Consider the following 16092-nt stretch of genomic DNA (forward strand, 5'->3'; position numbering starts at 1 on the left):
AGGGTCTTGAACAGTAAAGCACAGCAAGGAAAGGGATGAGGGACCAGGCAGTGTGACAGACCAATGGTCTGAAAGGCTTCTTGGAGGAGGTGCCAGCTGAGCAGCCTTCCAGGTCCAGAGCCAATGCCTGTACCTACATTTTGCTGTCATGAAAACAGTAGAACCTCAACCCCGGCTAGCGCTGGCCTGCACCTCACCATCTCTTTTGTGGAATGCAAGTGGCCTTCAGGAAATTCTGAACTTTGAATTTCCATTTCTATGTCATCACAGCAGACCAGGCTGAACTGAAGCTCTGTCTCAACTTGCATTGCTCCCATGAGGGGCCCTGGTCTGAGACTGAGAAAGGCTCCGGCGATCCTAGGAGGCTGAATGTCCAGAGCTCCCCACGTACCAAGTTTGTCCGATCTGCAGCCCACAAGCCATGTATAGCCCAACACAAATTCATACACTTTCTTAAAACATTATGAGGGTTTGTTTGTGGTATTTTTTTTTTTTTCTTTTTTTTAGCTCATCAGCTATCACGTTACTGTCTTTTGTGTGTGACCTAATTCTTCCAACGTGGGCCAGGAAAGGCAAAAGATTGGACATCCCTGCTCTCTACTCTCCGTGAACCCCGTGGCTCAATCGCTCCGCACTTACCTAGACAGAGAAGAACACATCATTCTAGGAGCCTTTAGGAGTGTTTTAAAAATTCTGACAAAGCTCTAGCCTCACCAAAGGATAGAACCACCCACTCATGAAATTAATAGAAACTTATGCTTCTCAGTTTCCACAAAGGACTTTTTTTCTCTTTCAGGGCTTTTGAAATGTGAGAGTCGTTTCGGCAACAGCCTCTTCCTCAAGTTCTTTAGTGATCACCATCACCCAAGGTCCCCACATGCTGCCCCTTTCCACCCGGGGCCGGCTACTAAGACCTGGCAGTTTCCTTAGCGGTGCCTCCCTAGGTCTGTTTTTGTGATGACTTGAGCACCTGGCGCCGATTAAGCATCCGCTGTCATCACCAGCGCCACCACAGCCATCAGCCACTGGATCCTCACTGGGAGCACATGCTGCCTTCTGTAATGTGCACGGTACATGGTAGGTGGGGGGCACAGAGCTCCCCCGCAGGCCAGGACGCTGGGATGCCGCTGGCAGCGTGCCCTGCCTTTCAGTAACTACCAACACCCAGGTAAGGAACACCCAGATGGGTAGGCATTCAACTCCCATGTTTTTCCCATGATCCTATACACTCTCTCTGCGGTAAAACTGCTCTCTGGCCACCAGCATCTCATATGGGGCACACAACAGCTATGGACATGCAAGTCTCTCCAAAACCCAATGGCACAGTGATTAGGTGGTTTCAAATTGTAGTTGAACTTGGCTCTGGAACCAGATGGCCGGGTTTGGGGTCCCCACTTGTAGCTATGGGAAAGATTTCAAGTGATGTTGCCTCTCTCAGACTCGGTTGATCTATCTGTAAATGAGAATACCATCTCCGTCAGGTGTGTGAGAGCTCAAAATGTAAAGCACTCAGAAAACTGCCCCCAACCATTGGAAAGGCCAGTGATACTCCAGGTGCACCCTCAACTCCCTCCATAGTGGTTAGCTACACCCCGAGGGTGCTTAAGAGTCCTAGGACAAAGTCCTCCAGGTCTACAGCCTGAGACCTTGATGATTCAGATTGGCTGTTGAAAGATGTTTTCTGAATGGCTGGCTAACTGAATCACAACAGGAGAATGTGCCTGAATTCACAAGTCCAATAATAGCCTGGAAATAGAAGCCATCTGAAAATGTTCTAAACTTTAGCTGGGTTGGCAAGGACTGGATGCGATTATAAAAAGCAAGTGAGAAGAGAATGTTACTGCAAGGAAAATTGCATCCATGAGTTTTAAATACCTTCATTCCAATAAAAAATATTAAAATATATTTTGGGCCAATAATTAAATGCTATGACAAATGCAACCACTGTACATTGAAATTGTTTTTAAGTTAAAAAATTAAAATAGCCACAACTGTCTCCTAAGGCCTAAATGCCCTTTTGTTAACTTACCTGTGTAACAAATTCCAGATTTTTTTAAAGTGAGTCCTATTTTAAATGTACATTTACATTTAATGCTAAGACTCAGTAGATATGTAAGTAGGATTCCAGATTATATCATAGGCTCCTGTTCAAACATGAATAAGGAAATATTTTTAGCTTAAGTATGTTCTGAATCAGAACACAAACCTGGGCTTTAAAATCCACCTGTAGCTTTCTGTGGTTGCTGAAATGACACTCCAGTTCTCTCCCCTCACTAAGTAACTCAGGTGGTACCTAGGCAAGGATGTTCAGAAACATGGCTTGTTCTGTTGACTTCCTGTCATAGTTTATTAGCTGGACATGGGAAGGCACATTTAGGCACCAGTCTTCCGTAAAATGTTTATGGTTTCCAGAATGTCCACCTGAATTTCTATTGTAAAAAAGAGTTGAAAAGAAATCCAGCTGGCATAAAGGAGGCAGAAATGCAAGCATGTGCAAATCCTATTACCCGCAAGAGGTCGACAAGTTTACTCTAGTATTTCTGGGTACCTTTTAATGATTCACAATTGAATGTGATTTTTGCAACTGCAAGTAATCTAATGCAGTCATGATGGTTTTGTCAATTCTTAATCTAGAAAACTAAATGAAATCTACATACCCCCTCCAGGTTGTAATCCTGTACTTTAAAAATAACCTATTGGCAGAACTCAAATACCTATTTGTTTTGCATGTAACACACTACTTGCTGAAGTTGGGAGGCAGCCTAGACCAACTTACTTTTTGGGTTAATGCCCAGCAGCTCAAGGTTCTCCGCTGGTATCTGAGGAGATGCTTGAGGATCCCAGGGCCTTGAGAATCATCTCCAAAATCAAAGGGTATTACTATAATGAGCTTGGCTTCCATTAAACAGTCACATTGCCGTTGATGAAGCAGATGGCTCTATAAAGCCAGCTTGATTGACCTGAACTAATTGCCCTGTGATGGGGGTAGAAGTTTATTCCACAGTGAGAAGGAAGCTAAAAGCAAATAGGTCCAGGAGCAACTCCTGACAAGTCTCGGTGCACCAGGAAGATTTCCTTACCCACAAATGACTGTTCTACTTGCTCACTAATGCTTCAAGAAGCTTTTATGGAGAAGGGACTGCATCCTGTTTTCTACATTTAGATGAAATAAAATTCCTTAAAAAACAAACAAAAAAAAAACCTACCTATAAAAATGATGGACTGCACAGTGCAGCTTGGGGTTCAAATCCCAACTTGCCACCTTAGAGTTGTGTGCCCTTGGAACAAAATCACTTTCCCCAAATCTGTTTCTCCATGAGTAAATGACACCAACCTCAGGCTGTCACTGCCAAGACTTGTTTTGTAGATGCTCAGCAGAGAACCCAGCGCACAGCAAGCGTTGGAAAGCCACGCTAAGTCCACCCTAAAGCTTCTCAGATCATTCCACCACCACTCAGAGGAAGTGGCACAAGGGCAGAAGGCGGGGAGGGAGGAAGTGACGTGACCCTGTGTAGGTGGCAGCAAGGATCGGGCCTGGGGCCGCAGCACAGAGATCCATGGCACCACCAAGGAGCAGTTTCGCACTTTTTTCCCTACATGCCACCCACTCAAACCTCAAACCGTATTCAATTTCTATTTTGACATTAGACGTTTGGTCTAAAATCTTAAATGTCCACATGTCACCATTCTCACCAATCTGGACCTTTATTTTTCTTATCCCATAATACTGTGTATTCAAGGTTCTGCTTGTGAGGCAAACCCTTCAGGAAAGATCAAGCCACCAGAAGGGCAGGGCCCAATGGGGCTCGGGCCTTGGAATCAACATAAGCCAGAGAGAAACTACACATTAGGCCCATGGTTCCTTCACCCTCAAGGCCTACCACCTCCTCTTTCCACCGAGTGGACACGGCTCAGGATTGGCTTCAGAATAACCCTGATGTCCTAACGCCAGCTGCACGCCCCCGCCAGCCTGAGGAAGAATGGGAAAACAGTGCCCACTTTGCAGGATGATTATAAGGATGACATGCGGCACTGCGAGGCCTAAAGCACACACAATTCTCTAGCAATTGAGAGCTACCCTCATCTTGTTATTTTTCCCATATTAAATTCAGAAATTCTCCTGTGCCCTGAATTTACCTGGGGTCTTTAAAGTAATTACACAGGTAGGTCCCAGCCCTAAATGGACTCATTGGAAAGTCCACTTGTAGGGCCTTGCAACTAGTAGTTTTGACAAGCTCCCCAGGTGAAGTGTGGAACCCACAGTGTTGAAGGGCAGGGCTTGTGGCTCCCCATTTTGTTAAGTCTAGCAGAACGGCCCATCCACACCTTCAACGCCCTCGAACATACGCTCAACAGCAGTGCTTTACCAGCACCTTCACTGAGGCTGCCCGAAGCGGCAGCTGCAGGGGTGGTGCCATCAGGCAGGAAAGAGGCCATGACAGCTGGGCCTGTAAAGGCTGATGGGGAATGACAAACCATTTTCTGTAGCTATCAGCCTGGTCTTTGAAGCACTTTAAATGTGGCCTTTATATCCAAGTCAACCCTTTTCTCATCCGCCTGTACTCTAATCCACTTTCAAGGTAAATTACCCTTTATGATTTTTTTTATGGATTCAAGTCAATATATTCAAAGCGAAGTTCAATATCAAATCAAAATCCACATGAATAAAAAATCAAATGCATTAAGTGAGCGATAATTTTAGTAGAGTCATTTTAACGTAAGTATTAAAAGCCGGCAGTCATCTAGATTATCGGCACTCAGATATTAAGCTAGAAGCATCTTCTTGACCACTTAGCCTTTGGGGAATTGTGACAGCGACGAGGTCTGGAATATGAAGTATAAAGTGGGGAAAAAAGCCACTATGAAAATATAAGCCCCACAGAGGTCAGGATTTTTGTCCCTTTTGTTCAGTGATGTATCCTAAGCACCTAGAACACAGCCAGGCATACACTAAGTACTCAATAAATTAAGTTGATTTTGTAAAATATCTTGCTAGAAAGTACTTGTAACACCCGAGATGAGACAGCCAGCCTAGCAAGGCATTTACCAGAAACACTGTGAAATGTTTCAATGGTAACAGGGACGGAAGGCTTTAATTAGCTCTTGATTTTTTAAAAAATGTTTTAACTCTATCATAAAAGAGTCAAAGCAACCCCAAGAAGGCAGCTTCTCCCTTGGTAAGATGGATGTGACGTGGTTCCTTGGTGACTCCTCCAGTAAACATCTGAGTCCCTGTCGTGTTCCAGGCAGAGCCAGGGACACTGTGGAGACCAAACCATCACCCCACTCTTTCAGTCCAGTGCTTGTGTCTGACAGCATCCAGATCCAGGAAAAAAGATCTCCTCCTAGAAGTCACACTCAGAAACCAGCCAGTCCACTCCCCACTTTTTGCAGACTGGGAACTATGATCCAGAATGTAAAGGAACTTGCCCAAGGCTAAAACACCAAAGATACAGCCATGGAGGGCGCTTGCTGGAGGCCCGTTTACTGAAGGTACGGGAAGGGACGAACGGCCGGCAGATGGGTTCGGATGGAAACCCAGTTCTCCCCCAAGACCATGCTCTTTCTCACAACATTCAGCTCCTCACAGGGCACTGCTGCGTGTTCAATCCTCATTTGTTTAAAACTCCTAATATCAAAGACCACTTCCAGATTCCCACCAACCTCTCTCCTCCTCCGTGTTTTTCTAAGGGAGATATATCGTATGCCAGAAACGTGAGCATCTGGCCAATGGAAGCTGGCTATCCCTTCACCACCTTTCCCTGAGGAGTGACAGACAGATGTGGTTAGCAAACTGCTATGATGATAAACTACAGGAAACTGCTTATAGTCAGCCATTTTTAATCTTAAAAAACCCCAGCTATTTCATATAAACTGAGTATGTCACAACTTTTTGGTTGCATTCCTTGGAAATCCATAGAAATAAACATCAATCCACAAATTAGAGTAAACTGTCAGGAAGCACAGAGACCCCACAGATGAAATTATTTTATATTTTACTCTTACCCGAGTGAGTTCACAAGGTACTTCTTGGCATCGTTGCCTGACTACATGTCCACCCTCTACAAAGAATTCCAACTGGAATGAGCACGTTCAGTCACTGTCAAATAGAAACAAGTGAACAGACGCCAGGTGGGCTGAGCAGACGCCGCACTTTTAAATTAGAGTGTGGCCTTTGAATAGTCCTCCACACACCTTGTTTTACCCCCTAACTGCTCCCAATTATGTACAAAATGCAGTCCTTTCACAGATGTTTAGAAAGTTTTTTATTGGTTACAATAATATAAAATGCAGTTTAAATTCTCCTCTAGTTATTAAGTGTTTGCAGCAATAGCACAAAAAACTTTTTTTAATACATCTGACAAGCCCCAATGATTTCAATGCTGGAGGGGAAAAACAGCAAACACCACTCTTGTCTATCTATAATTAACCTCTCTCTCTCTCAATGCTACATTGGTTAAAATCAATGGACAACCCCTTTTTGTATGTCAAATTGTAAATTTTAATGTTTTCATTAGAATAGTCTTTTATAGCACTCTCCAAAAAGAAGCAATAAAATAACTAACAGCAAAGTTCAATACAGGAGCACTCTCCGGGTTAACAACGCCAACAAAGAAGTGAAATGTAAATCACATATAATACAATTGAAGCGTCCAAAACAATTTAAATAATTTTAAATATTTTATTTTTAAACTGCTACAAATGCTTTATACAATATTTCAACATAAAGTCCCCATAACAGAAATGTAACAAAATGGGAATGATAGTGGAAGGATTAAAGTGGCACAAATTCACCAAACAAATATTAAACTACAAATTTTTAAGAGGTAGATTACTTTTGAAGTCGAGAACAAAAAAACAGTATGAATAAAACCTAGCCGCTTTCCACCAACTCAGTCATTAATTTAGGGGGAGGCATAAAATGCAAGGATAAATGGTATTAATATACTTAGGAAGAGGCCAATTTGTTGTTTTTAATCTCTTATTAGAGATGCAAGTGTAAAACCTGGTATGCAAATTCATTTATACTTACGTGTAGACATACATCTGTACAGGCCTGGGATGCGCCTGTGCATTGATATATTGCTAAATAGTCTCTGATAATATAATAGTTATAAATTAGTGCCAGATAAGAATCTGAGAGGATAATGTCCATTTGGATATACAAACGCAACACCAGAATAGGCATAAAAAAAGAGTCCATATCCAATCTGGTTTCCTCTCCATTACGCTGGCAATCTACTTGTGATTTAAAAAAACAAAAACAACAAAAAAACAAGAAATACCAGGGTAAGAGATCAGCTAAATGCCTCTCTCTGTCTATAATTAATTTAAAAGAAAGGCATCAAGAGCTGATATGTGACCAAAACGTTTTAAATGAGTGCATCCAAATTTGTCATCCCTGAAACCTACAACAAACTACTGCTAAAACAGAGAACTTGCTTTGCAAGGTTAAGTTCAAATCATTCCTTTCTCCGCTACGTGCCAAAAACAAGGGCCATGCTCAGATCTGAGGTACCAGTCCCATGACGAGGAGCCAGTTCATCTGGCCCGTCTTACAGTGCCCTTCTCTTTGGATCTCAATCACCCGGGCGCCCAGCATGCGCGTTGGGCCCCACCGAAGCAGCAGATGCCTGACTCTAAGCCTGCCGGCAATCAGTTGAATGTTAGGATTTTTGAGTCAGCTTCAACTGGTCTTGCAAGCTTGGTAGATTTCGTATCCTTTGCCGTAGTGCTTATCCTAAGTTGAGCATGCAATACCTTTTAGTCAATTAAAGTTTGTTTTGTTTTGGGGGCTTTTCTACAGGAAGTTCCTAGAAAATAAGAAAACTGAAGATAAATGACAACATAACATAACCTTACATGAATTGACCATGTTAAAGAAAAAGGTGAATAGACCGTAAGACAAATGTTATTAAGACGACAACACACACATGACTGAAGGTATTTAGGAACGAGCGTCCTACCCAGAAGATACACCCTGCAAGGAACTACACGCATTTATTTCCAAGGGGTGTAGCAGAGATGGAGGAGAAATTAGCACTTTATTTTTTTTAATCAATTCCTGGTAAATGGAAACACTTGGTCTAGAGTTTCATTTTGCTTCTCTACCTTTAAGTTTTCTTGACTGACTGCGATGGGAACTCAGTTTGAAGAGAAAAAAGTGGCCCTAAAAGAAGTATTAAAGAACCCAAAAACACCATGGGGTATACAAAGGTGAAAGATGGGCAGGAGGTGAGTAGAGAATGTACCTCTTTCCTTCCCTGTTTTATTGGAGCCCATGGAAATGATCCCTTAGCAACAGATTTAAACTCGGCACTACCGAAAGCCATGGTGAGGGGTGGGAGGTGGGTCACTGTAGTAAGAGCTGCAACAGGAGAACCTGAATGACCGTGGCATCCCTGCTTTCCTGTGTTTTGTCCTAAGAAAAATATTTGGAGCACATGGCTTTCTGACACCTTGTCTGGCACCATGGCTTATGTTCCAGGAAATGACCCTCAGTATTAAGTAGAAAACTCATGGAAAAATCACATGGCTGATTGCAAGCATATACTTGAAAAACTGTGGAATCCTAAAGTGGCATTGAAATGTAAAATATCTGAGTATCGAAAACTAGCTCTTAATCACAGCTTGTGGTAAAGATATACACAGGACAAGGATGTGCTGCCTGTTCTATAAGTCGTCCCTGTGTACTCAACAGGGTAAGTAAAGCAAGCTGCAAACAGAGTGAAAGTATTCCTAGACATGTAATAGATGTGATGATTCCTTGTGTCAGGAATCATCCCTACACAAAATTTACAAGTAGAACTATACTTAAACAGGAAGACGACTGTAGTTCAAACAACTCCTTATTAGTGTAATGCAACAAATATGCACTGAGGCTGAGGCCGCCTCTTTAAGAGCCCTGGGCGACATGTTAATGACAATCATCATATTACCCAGGTCTAAGTTTACGAATCCCAGTTTTGTGCTAAACTCACTACAAAGTACTAAGACCAAAACAAACACTTCAAAGAAATGCCCACTTTTGTGTCCAGATAGTCAAAATATTTATCTTGATGAACATTTGTTTTCTAATTCCCAAGAACACTTCTCAGGTTTACGGTGACTTGGTAAATGGACCCTTGGATCACATTCCTGAACTACAGATGTGTCCACAGCACAGTTCCAGCACCTCACACAGAGCTGCCACCAATGCCTGTCATTACCGTCTACGGTTAGGACCATACCAATGTTTTCTTATCTGATTCTTCTGTGCTTCCTTTTAGGCCAAATTTCACTCCAGCAAGATAACCCACTGTTAACTATCAAACAAAGCAAAATAATGAAAATGAACTGGAGCAAAGAAGAGACACGATTTTTAAGGCACTTTAGTCCTTTGTAGCCTTAAAGGTTACTCAAAAGACACTGGGTGGAGGCTATCTGAATAGACTTGATAAATTTATAGTCACTCTGACAGCTATTCTTTGCAGAACTTAATTTTTCCAAATCAACTTTAACCCTGAACTGTGTAAGTAGGGCCCAGTACAAAACAAGCCCTTCTTTTAGATAACACTGAAGACAAAAAGGATAGAAACAGTACATTCCAAAGCATCAACCACCTGAGAGGGGTTTATAGTACAATCTGTGAAAACGAAGGCACATTCTACTTGTTGAAGACATAAGCAACTTGAAAAGGATTCAATTCGATCATGTCCTGTTGGTGTGGCACCTCAAGAACACAGACTGAGCGCAAACAGGTGCACAATTCAATTACTAAACGCAAGCAGTTTTGACAACTGATAACACAGGTGCTTATTTTCAGCAGAGCTAACCTCCAAGATGCTACCTACGTATGTGCCGTGGCCAGAGACCAAGTGTTGGTCAGACCTATGGCAACTAAATATTTAACACATTTATGAAGTAGTTTTTTAAAAATCTGATCCATTAATCCTACAGTAAATCATACAAATCAGCCTGAGTTAATGATTCTTCTCTATCTTTAGCTGTGATTTAAGGCACACCAGCATTAAAAATTCTACCTGATCAATTATGCAGAGCTAATGGCACCTGTGTCCTCGTGACCTCTACAAAACGGCAGTCGCGTCCACACTTAGGATCCCTAATTCTGCTTGCTTAAAACACCAAAGAATTTTCAGACACCAAAAGCTATAGCATGAAGGCCTAGAGTCAGGTGGCATATCATGAAAAGTCAAGATTTACAAGTATTTTGCAGAAATGCTATCTGATGACTAATTTTCAGGAGACTGAACTATTCAGAGAGAAACAGCAGGAATTCCAATACACATCCACTTCGGAGAAAGGACTTAGAAAGTCTGAGAATCCAATGTAACAAATTCAACCACTGCCCTCTCTTCATCTGTCACTGAGAACAGTTCTTAATATAGGAAGCACAGGCAATAAAGCAGTAAAGTCACTTCAAATCTAAGACAAATCCTTCTATCATTAATCATTAATGGGGAGACAAAGGTACTGACCAACGAGGCTGCCATGCCCTGGGTATCACACCGGCCTGAAAGAGCCGCCAAGGGTCCTGCTTGGAGTTCCAAGCATGTCTCTCCTACTCTGCTTCCCAACCAGAACCTGACTTGTTTACTGTCCTATGGCTGAGCTCAGGAGGTGGCGGACAGGGCTAAGGCCTTTTTAAAGGACTATGTTTTGTTTTGTTTTGACCAATGCAATCAGTTGTTAAAATTTAAGCATTGGCAATGAAAGAAAGTCTCAGGTACTAGATCTATACTGAAGTCACAGAAATATTAAACAAGATTGTAACAAGGTTTACTAATGAACTTAAGCGACCCGTCTTAACCTAAGAAATGTCCTACGATCGGGAAATAAGACACGTGACACTGAGCTATTACCCAAGACAAAAAGCAGTTTGAGAGGATTTCATATTTTCTTAGAGTGCTTTTGAGAGCTTTTCTATAGTTTCAAATTCAATTTACATCTGGCCATATTAAAGAAGTGGCACCACTTTGTGAGTCCTAAGTCTGAAATTAAAACTATTTATTCATCTCTAAAAGCAGCCAAAGCAGTGAACCTTACGCTTCATGCCTTTAACTTATGCAACAGCTATTTCCTTTCAGTCCGTTTAGGTCGAAATTTCCGGGGGGGGGGGGGGCGGGAAGCAAGCAAGAAACCAAAAACCGCCCGTAGGCAAGGATACTGTCGCCTTCCCAGTCTTTCCCTCCCACCAGCTCCTGGGCTTACCTGAAATCCTTCAGCTCCTGCTTGGCGCTGCCGTCCTCTCTCTTGTTCTCACTCAAGTCAGCAGCAGCTACCAGTTGAAGGCTTCGGGTGACTGGCCCCCCACTCCGCTCTCTAGATTTTATATTGAACCGGTCTGTTCTTCTCTTACTCGCCAAGGTGGATTTGCTTTGTAAAACGGCTTTGCTTTTCTGTACCCTCACGTGCAGGCTCCGCGATGTTTTGCTGGAAAGCTGAGCAGAATGAGTTTTGGCCACAGCTTTAGGTTTCTTCCCCTCAACATGAGTTATTTTGGCCATTCTTATCGGGCTGGAGTTCCTTAAAGAGGAGGAGCTTGGTTTTTTGGATTTCACCGAAGCTGCAAACTTGACGTTCTGCTTGGACCTGAAGGATGAGGAGGGGAGCGGGACTTGGGTGGGGCCTGAGCTGCGGGCTCTGGTCTTGCCCAACGGAGTCTGCATGCTTTGCATTTTAATCTCCGCATCCGCTGTCCGTCTGCGGTGGTTGCTGTTGCTGTTTTTGTCACTACTTGAAGGTGATGAGTGTCCACCTTTCTTAGATGAATGAGAAACTTTTTTTTTGGGAGGGGAAAGGGGTTTCTTGGGACAGCTGAAAGCGGCGTGTTTATTCAGGCTTCCAATGTAAGTGAACTCTCGATTACAGTAAGGGCAGATGTGAGAGGATGACTCACAAGCATTTTTCAAGTCAGCCTTCTGCTTTGCAGATTTGTTTTTCTGAAGAATTGCTTTCTGTACAAGCTGATTTTTTTTCTTCAATGCATTTAATTTGAGCTTATTCGACGACATTTTGCTGAGCTCAACACTAAAGTTTAGCCTTTTGGGCTGTCCCATTCGTCGGAAGGCATTTTTCCCAGAGTTATCTAAAACCACCACGCCATTTTTGGGTTGCACAGTTTGTTTTAATGGTACTGGGTTCTTCTTAGGCGTGTACCTCTTCTTGTCACTTGCAGAAGCACACGCCAGGATATGCTTGTGCAACTCTGGCATGTTGTCGACACCTTTTCCACACTTGGTGCAGCGAATGGCAGTAGTAAAAGTCTGTGGAATATTGTGTGTAGTGAAATTTGTGGCTGTCACACCAATCCCCATGGGGTTACGGTGATGGTACTGAAATGGAGGTGGTTTAAAGCTTGGGTAATGCTGATTGAGGCCTAATCGAACATCTGGATCTTTTGTCTTTATTCCAGAAGCCATTATTTTTATAGTCGTGTAAAGCTCTTCAGAGGAATCGTTTAACTCCTCTTCTTCTTTAGAAGTTTCTAAAGGATCTTCTGGCAAGCTCTGCATATGCTCTACATGGGCCTTGCTGGGATCTGTAAAGTTTTGGGGCCTCAGAGTCCCGCTTTCAAACTGGTGATGTGTGCACACCTTATCTGGGTGGAGATCTCGCTGGTGCTGCTGCAAATTGCACAAAAAAGCAAATTCTTTTTTACAAACAGAACACACAAAGATATTTCCAACTCCATGAAGCAAAAAGCGATGTTCTGACAAGTCCGTTTTATCCTTAAAAAGCTGCACACAAAATTCACATTTGAAGGGCCATTCTTCAGCATGAATAGATAAATGTTTGGTTAGATCTTTAATGGAAAGAAAAGGTGATTCACAGACGTTGCAAACAAAGTTTTTGTTGAATGTTTCCTGAACAACACCCTGTTCAGCAGCAGACTGGGGCTCTTCCCTGGGTTTCAGACCTTCATTCTCTAATTCCTCCTGTTTGAAAGATATCATGGGGAGAGAAGCCTCCAGATTATCACCAGAGGAAACAACAGACGAGATAGCGGAGAGAGGAGGTGGAGAAGGAGAAGAGGAGGAAGATGAAGAAGAAAATGAGGAGGAGGAGGAAGATGAAGAGGAGGAAGAAGAAAGTGTTGGAGGCCCGGGCGAGGCGGCAGACATCAGGGACTCCACAGGAGGAATGGGAGAGGGAGAGGGGGACACTGTTGGGGACAGAATTGGAAGTGGGGACTGTGCGGTGGCATTTGAGAGTGGAGAAGGGCATGGATGTGGAGATGCACTGGAAGAGGGGGCTGGAAGAGGTACGGTAGGAAGGAGGGGAGGGGGCGGAGTGGCAACAGTTAATACCGGGGGACAGGGTGGAGGGGAAGAGGGATCTGTGGGCATCAAGAGAGGAGGCAGCTGACCGGATGAAAGGGAGGGGGTCTGCAGGGCAGGTGATGAAGGACAAACATCAGGTGGGGACTCAACAGGAGGGACAGGGACAGAGTCCGGACCGAGGTCAGGATCTGGCTGAGCTTCTAGGGATTTACAAGGACTTGGGCTCCTGGTCACATCTGCAGGGTTTTCTACAGGTAAATCGACGCCATTATATTCATTGAGAAGAACCTTCTGCAGCATGCAGGTGGTTGGCTTCCTTTTCTTTACAGCACTACACGTAGGCTGCACTGAATGATTCTCTTTGAATTCCTTGCCTTCAGAGTCACTACAAGGCTTTTTATGCACACTGAGATCTAAGACAGATTCCCACGGGACTGGAGTCTTGCCTGTACCCTCAGTCTTCTGTTTGACACCGCTGGATAAATCCAGTGGCTGCTGGTTGCACACATTGCTAAAAGCAGAACTGGCTGTCCACTCTTTAGACATTTTATATTCATCAAAGCATGGAGGGCTCACAGTTTCTCTCTCATCTCTCCCAGACAAACTCCATGCTGGTGAGTCGCTATGACTTTCTAATTTGGATTTTTTGGAAGTCAGCACTGCATCGGTCCATGCTGCTTTCCCATCACTTGGCTTTCCAAAGTCTCGCAGGGCAGGACTGTGCTGTGGAGAACTGGGAGGAGAGCTGGTCCGCCTCTTAAACCTACTTGAGGTCACAGGCAACATTGATGCAGGAGCAGACACACAAACAGGACCTAATTTAGCTATTTCAGTTGCCGAAATCCCTGCAGGAGGAGTTAGTTTATCTTGGGTTTGAAGAAGTTGCTTGAGCTTTGATGACAAATAAACACTTTTCTCTTTATGGAAAGACACTGCCTCCGTTGTTGATATGCTAAGAGGAAGACTTAAGGAGCAGGAGGGGGCCATGGGGTCAGAATCTGTTTCGGCCTTAATTTTGGGCAGTGCAGGTGGGCTCGCCGTTCTCCGTTTCTTGGCCTCACTATTTGTGCTGCCCGAAGGCTCTTTAGGAAGATCTTCTGTTACAGGGACCTGTGTGGTCTTTATATTTTGAGTAATTTCCACCGTAACTGGAGTGAGCAGACAATTTATACCATACAAATCTGCCGAAGCAGACTCCATCTCAATCACATCACAGTTACTAGTGTTGTTATTAGTTTGAATTTTACCATCAATATAGTAATTTAAGTTTTCAGAGATATTGCTAGAAATGTCCATGATGTACACATCATCTGCTTCCCCTTCCTCCTCTGGCTCTGTGCTTGGTACATAGACGTTCTGGGTGGCCTGGGCCTGTTCTGCTGGAGGCTGGGGCTCTTCAAGGCCTCCTTTTCGCCGTACACCTTTGGGAATCAGATGGCGTTCGTGAACTCTACGCTGATGCCGTCTCATATTAGTATGAGTTCCAAAAACCTTTTTACAATATTTGCACGGATGAAGTTCTTTAACTTCCCCATTCTCTTCTACAACAGAATTTACTGTGTCTTGGGAAGCCTTCTCTGAATTCATGATCAGACAGTCTGGCCCAAGACTGGGAGGACTCAATTCATCTTTTGAAGCAACGTTTTCTCCAGATGCTTTGCCATCAGCCAGGTCCTCTGACGGCTGTAGTGTTTGGCTGGGTTTCCGCTTTAACCCTGCTTCGTGGCGCCGCTCATGCCGCCGCCGGTTAATCTGTGTGCCAAAGGCTTTCCCACAGTACTTACATTTGAAAGCATGATTGACGGTGGATATATGGATATGCATGTGACGCTCAAGCCCCTGTTTGGTTGTAAACTTCCTTTCACAATGCTGACATGGAAACATAAACGTTTCAAATACATCACCATTGGCCTCTTCTCTAGTTCTGGGGATTTGCAAGGCAGGTGTTACCTCTGACAAGTCTTCAAGAGTTTCTTCTGAAGTTGTTTTTGGTTCCTCTAATAAATCTTCTGGCTTCTCATCACACCGTATTTCTGGCTCTTTCACACAACTTTCATTTGGCATGCTGGCTTCTTCTTCCCCCTCTTCTTCCAACTCATCATCATCTTCTTCTTCTTCATCCTCCTCCTCTTCCTCCTCCTCCTCTTCCCCCAAATCATTCACCTCACAATCTGCTGCTTCTAATCGCTCGTCTGGTTCTGGCTGTGGCTCCCAGGCAGGGGCAGGGGTTGCTAGTTCTGGAGGAACCTCCTGACTGGCCACCTCCTGGAGGGTGGCCGGCTGCTCAAGTGATGAGGCTGAAGGCTTCTCTTCGTCTTCTTTAGGACCTAGAAAGCACATGGAAGCAGAAGCATGGAAGTGAAGCATGGGAAACCAGCTACTTGGTGAATAATTTGTATGATTCAAGTGATTTCTCTTACTACCTAAAACATGAGGGAGATGATGAGGAACAATAAATTACTTCTATTTTATATACTTAATTGATAAAGTTGTATTGGATATGAATCCATTTCATTCATCCATTCATTCAACAAGTATTTAGGGTACCAGCTACACACCAGGCAATATTCCCGGCAGTGAGGACACAGACACGAATGCAACAGACAAGGATGTCCGTGTGGAGCTGGGCTTTTGTGTTTAGTTGCACATACATACAACTCTGTTTACAGAAACTGCAGTGTCTAAAATTGTGTTGGAGTAAACTACATTTTAGGAGAGTAGTTGTAAATTCTAATTTCTCATGATTCCAAACTGGAAATAGTTCATTACCAGACATATCACCAGATTAGATCCTTGGAAGTCTGTCTGG

General features: G+C 43.6%; 1 protein-coding gene across 1 annotated transcript in view; it reads right to left on the minus strand.

The window, feature by feature from the left end:
- LOC108519969 (PR domain zinc finger protein 2) overlaps positions 1-15606 on the minus strand; it is a 45913-nt gene extending 30307 nt beyond the window's left edge. Inside the window, exon 1 of the mRNA XM_017859261.1 lies at positions 11212-15606. Within this exon, the coding sequence (XP_017714750.1) occupies positions 11212-15347 (4136 nt within the window). The 5' untranslated portion in view covers positions 15348-15606. The remainder of the gene's footprint in view (positions 1-11211) is intronic.
- Positions 15607-16092: the final 486 nt, after the last annotated feature.

This window comes from Rhinopithecus bieti, unplaced genomic scaffold (genome assembly GCF_001698545.2).
Source record: "Rhinopithecus bieti isolate Rb0 unplaced genomic scaffold, ASM169854v2 scaffold_50015, whole genome shotgun sequence".
NCBI classification, from domain to species: Eukaryota; Metazoa; Chordata; class Mammalia; order Primates; family Cercopithecidae; genus Rhinopithecus; species Rhinopithecus bieti.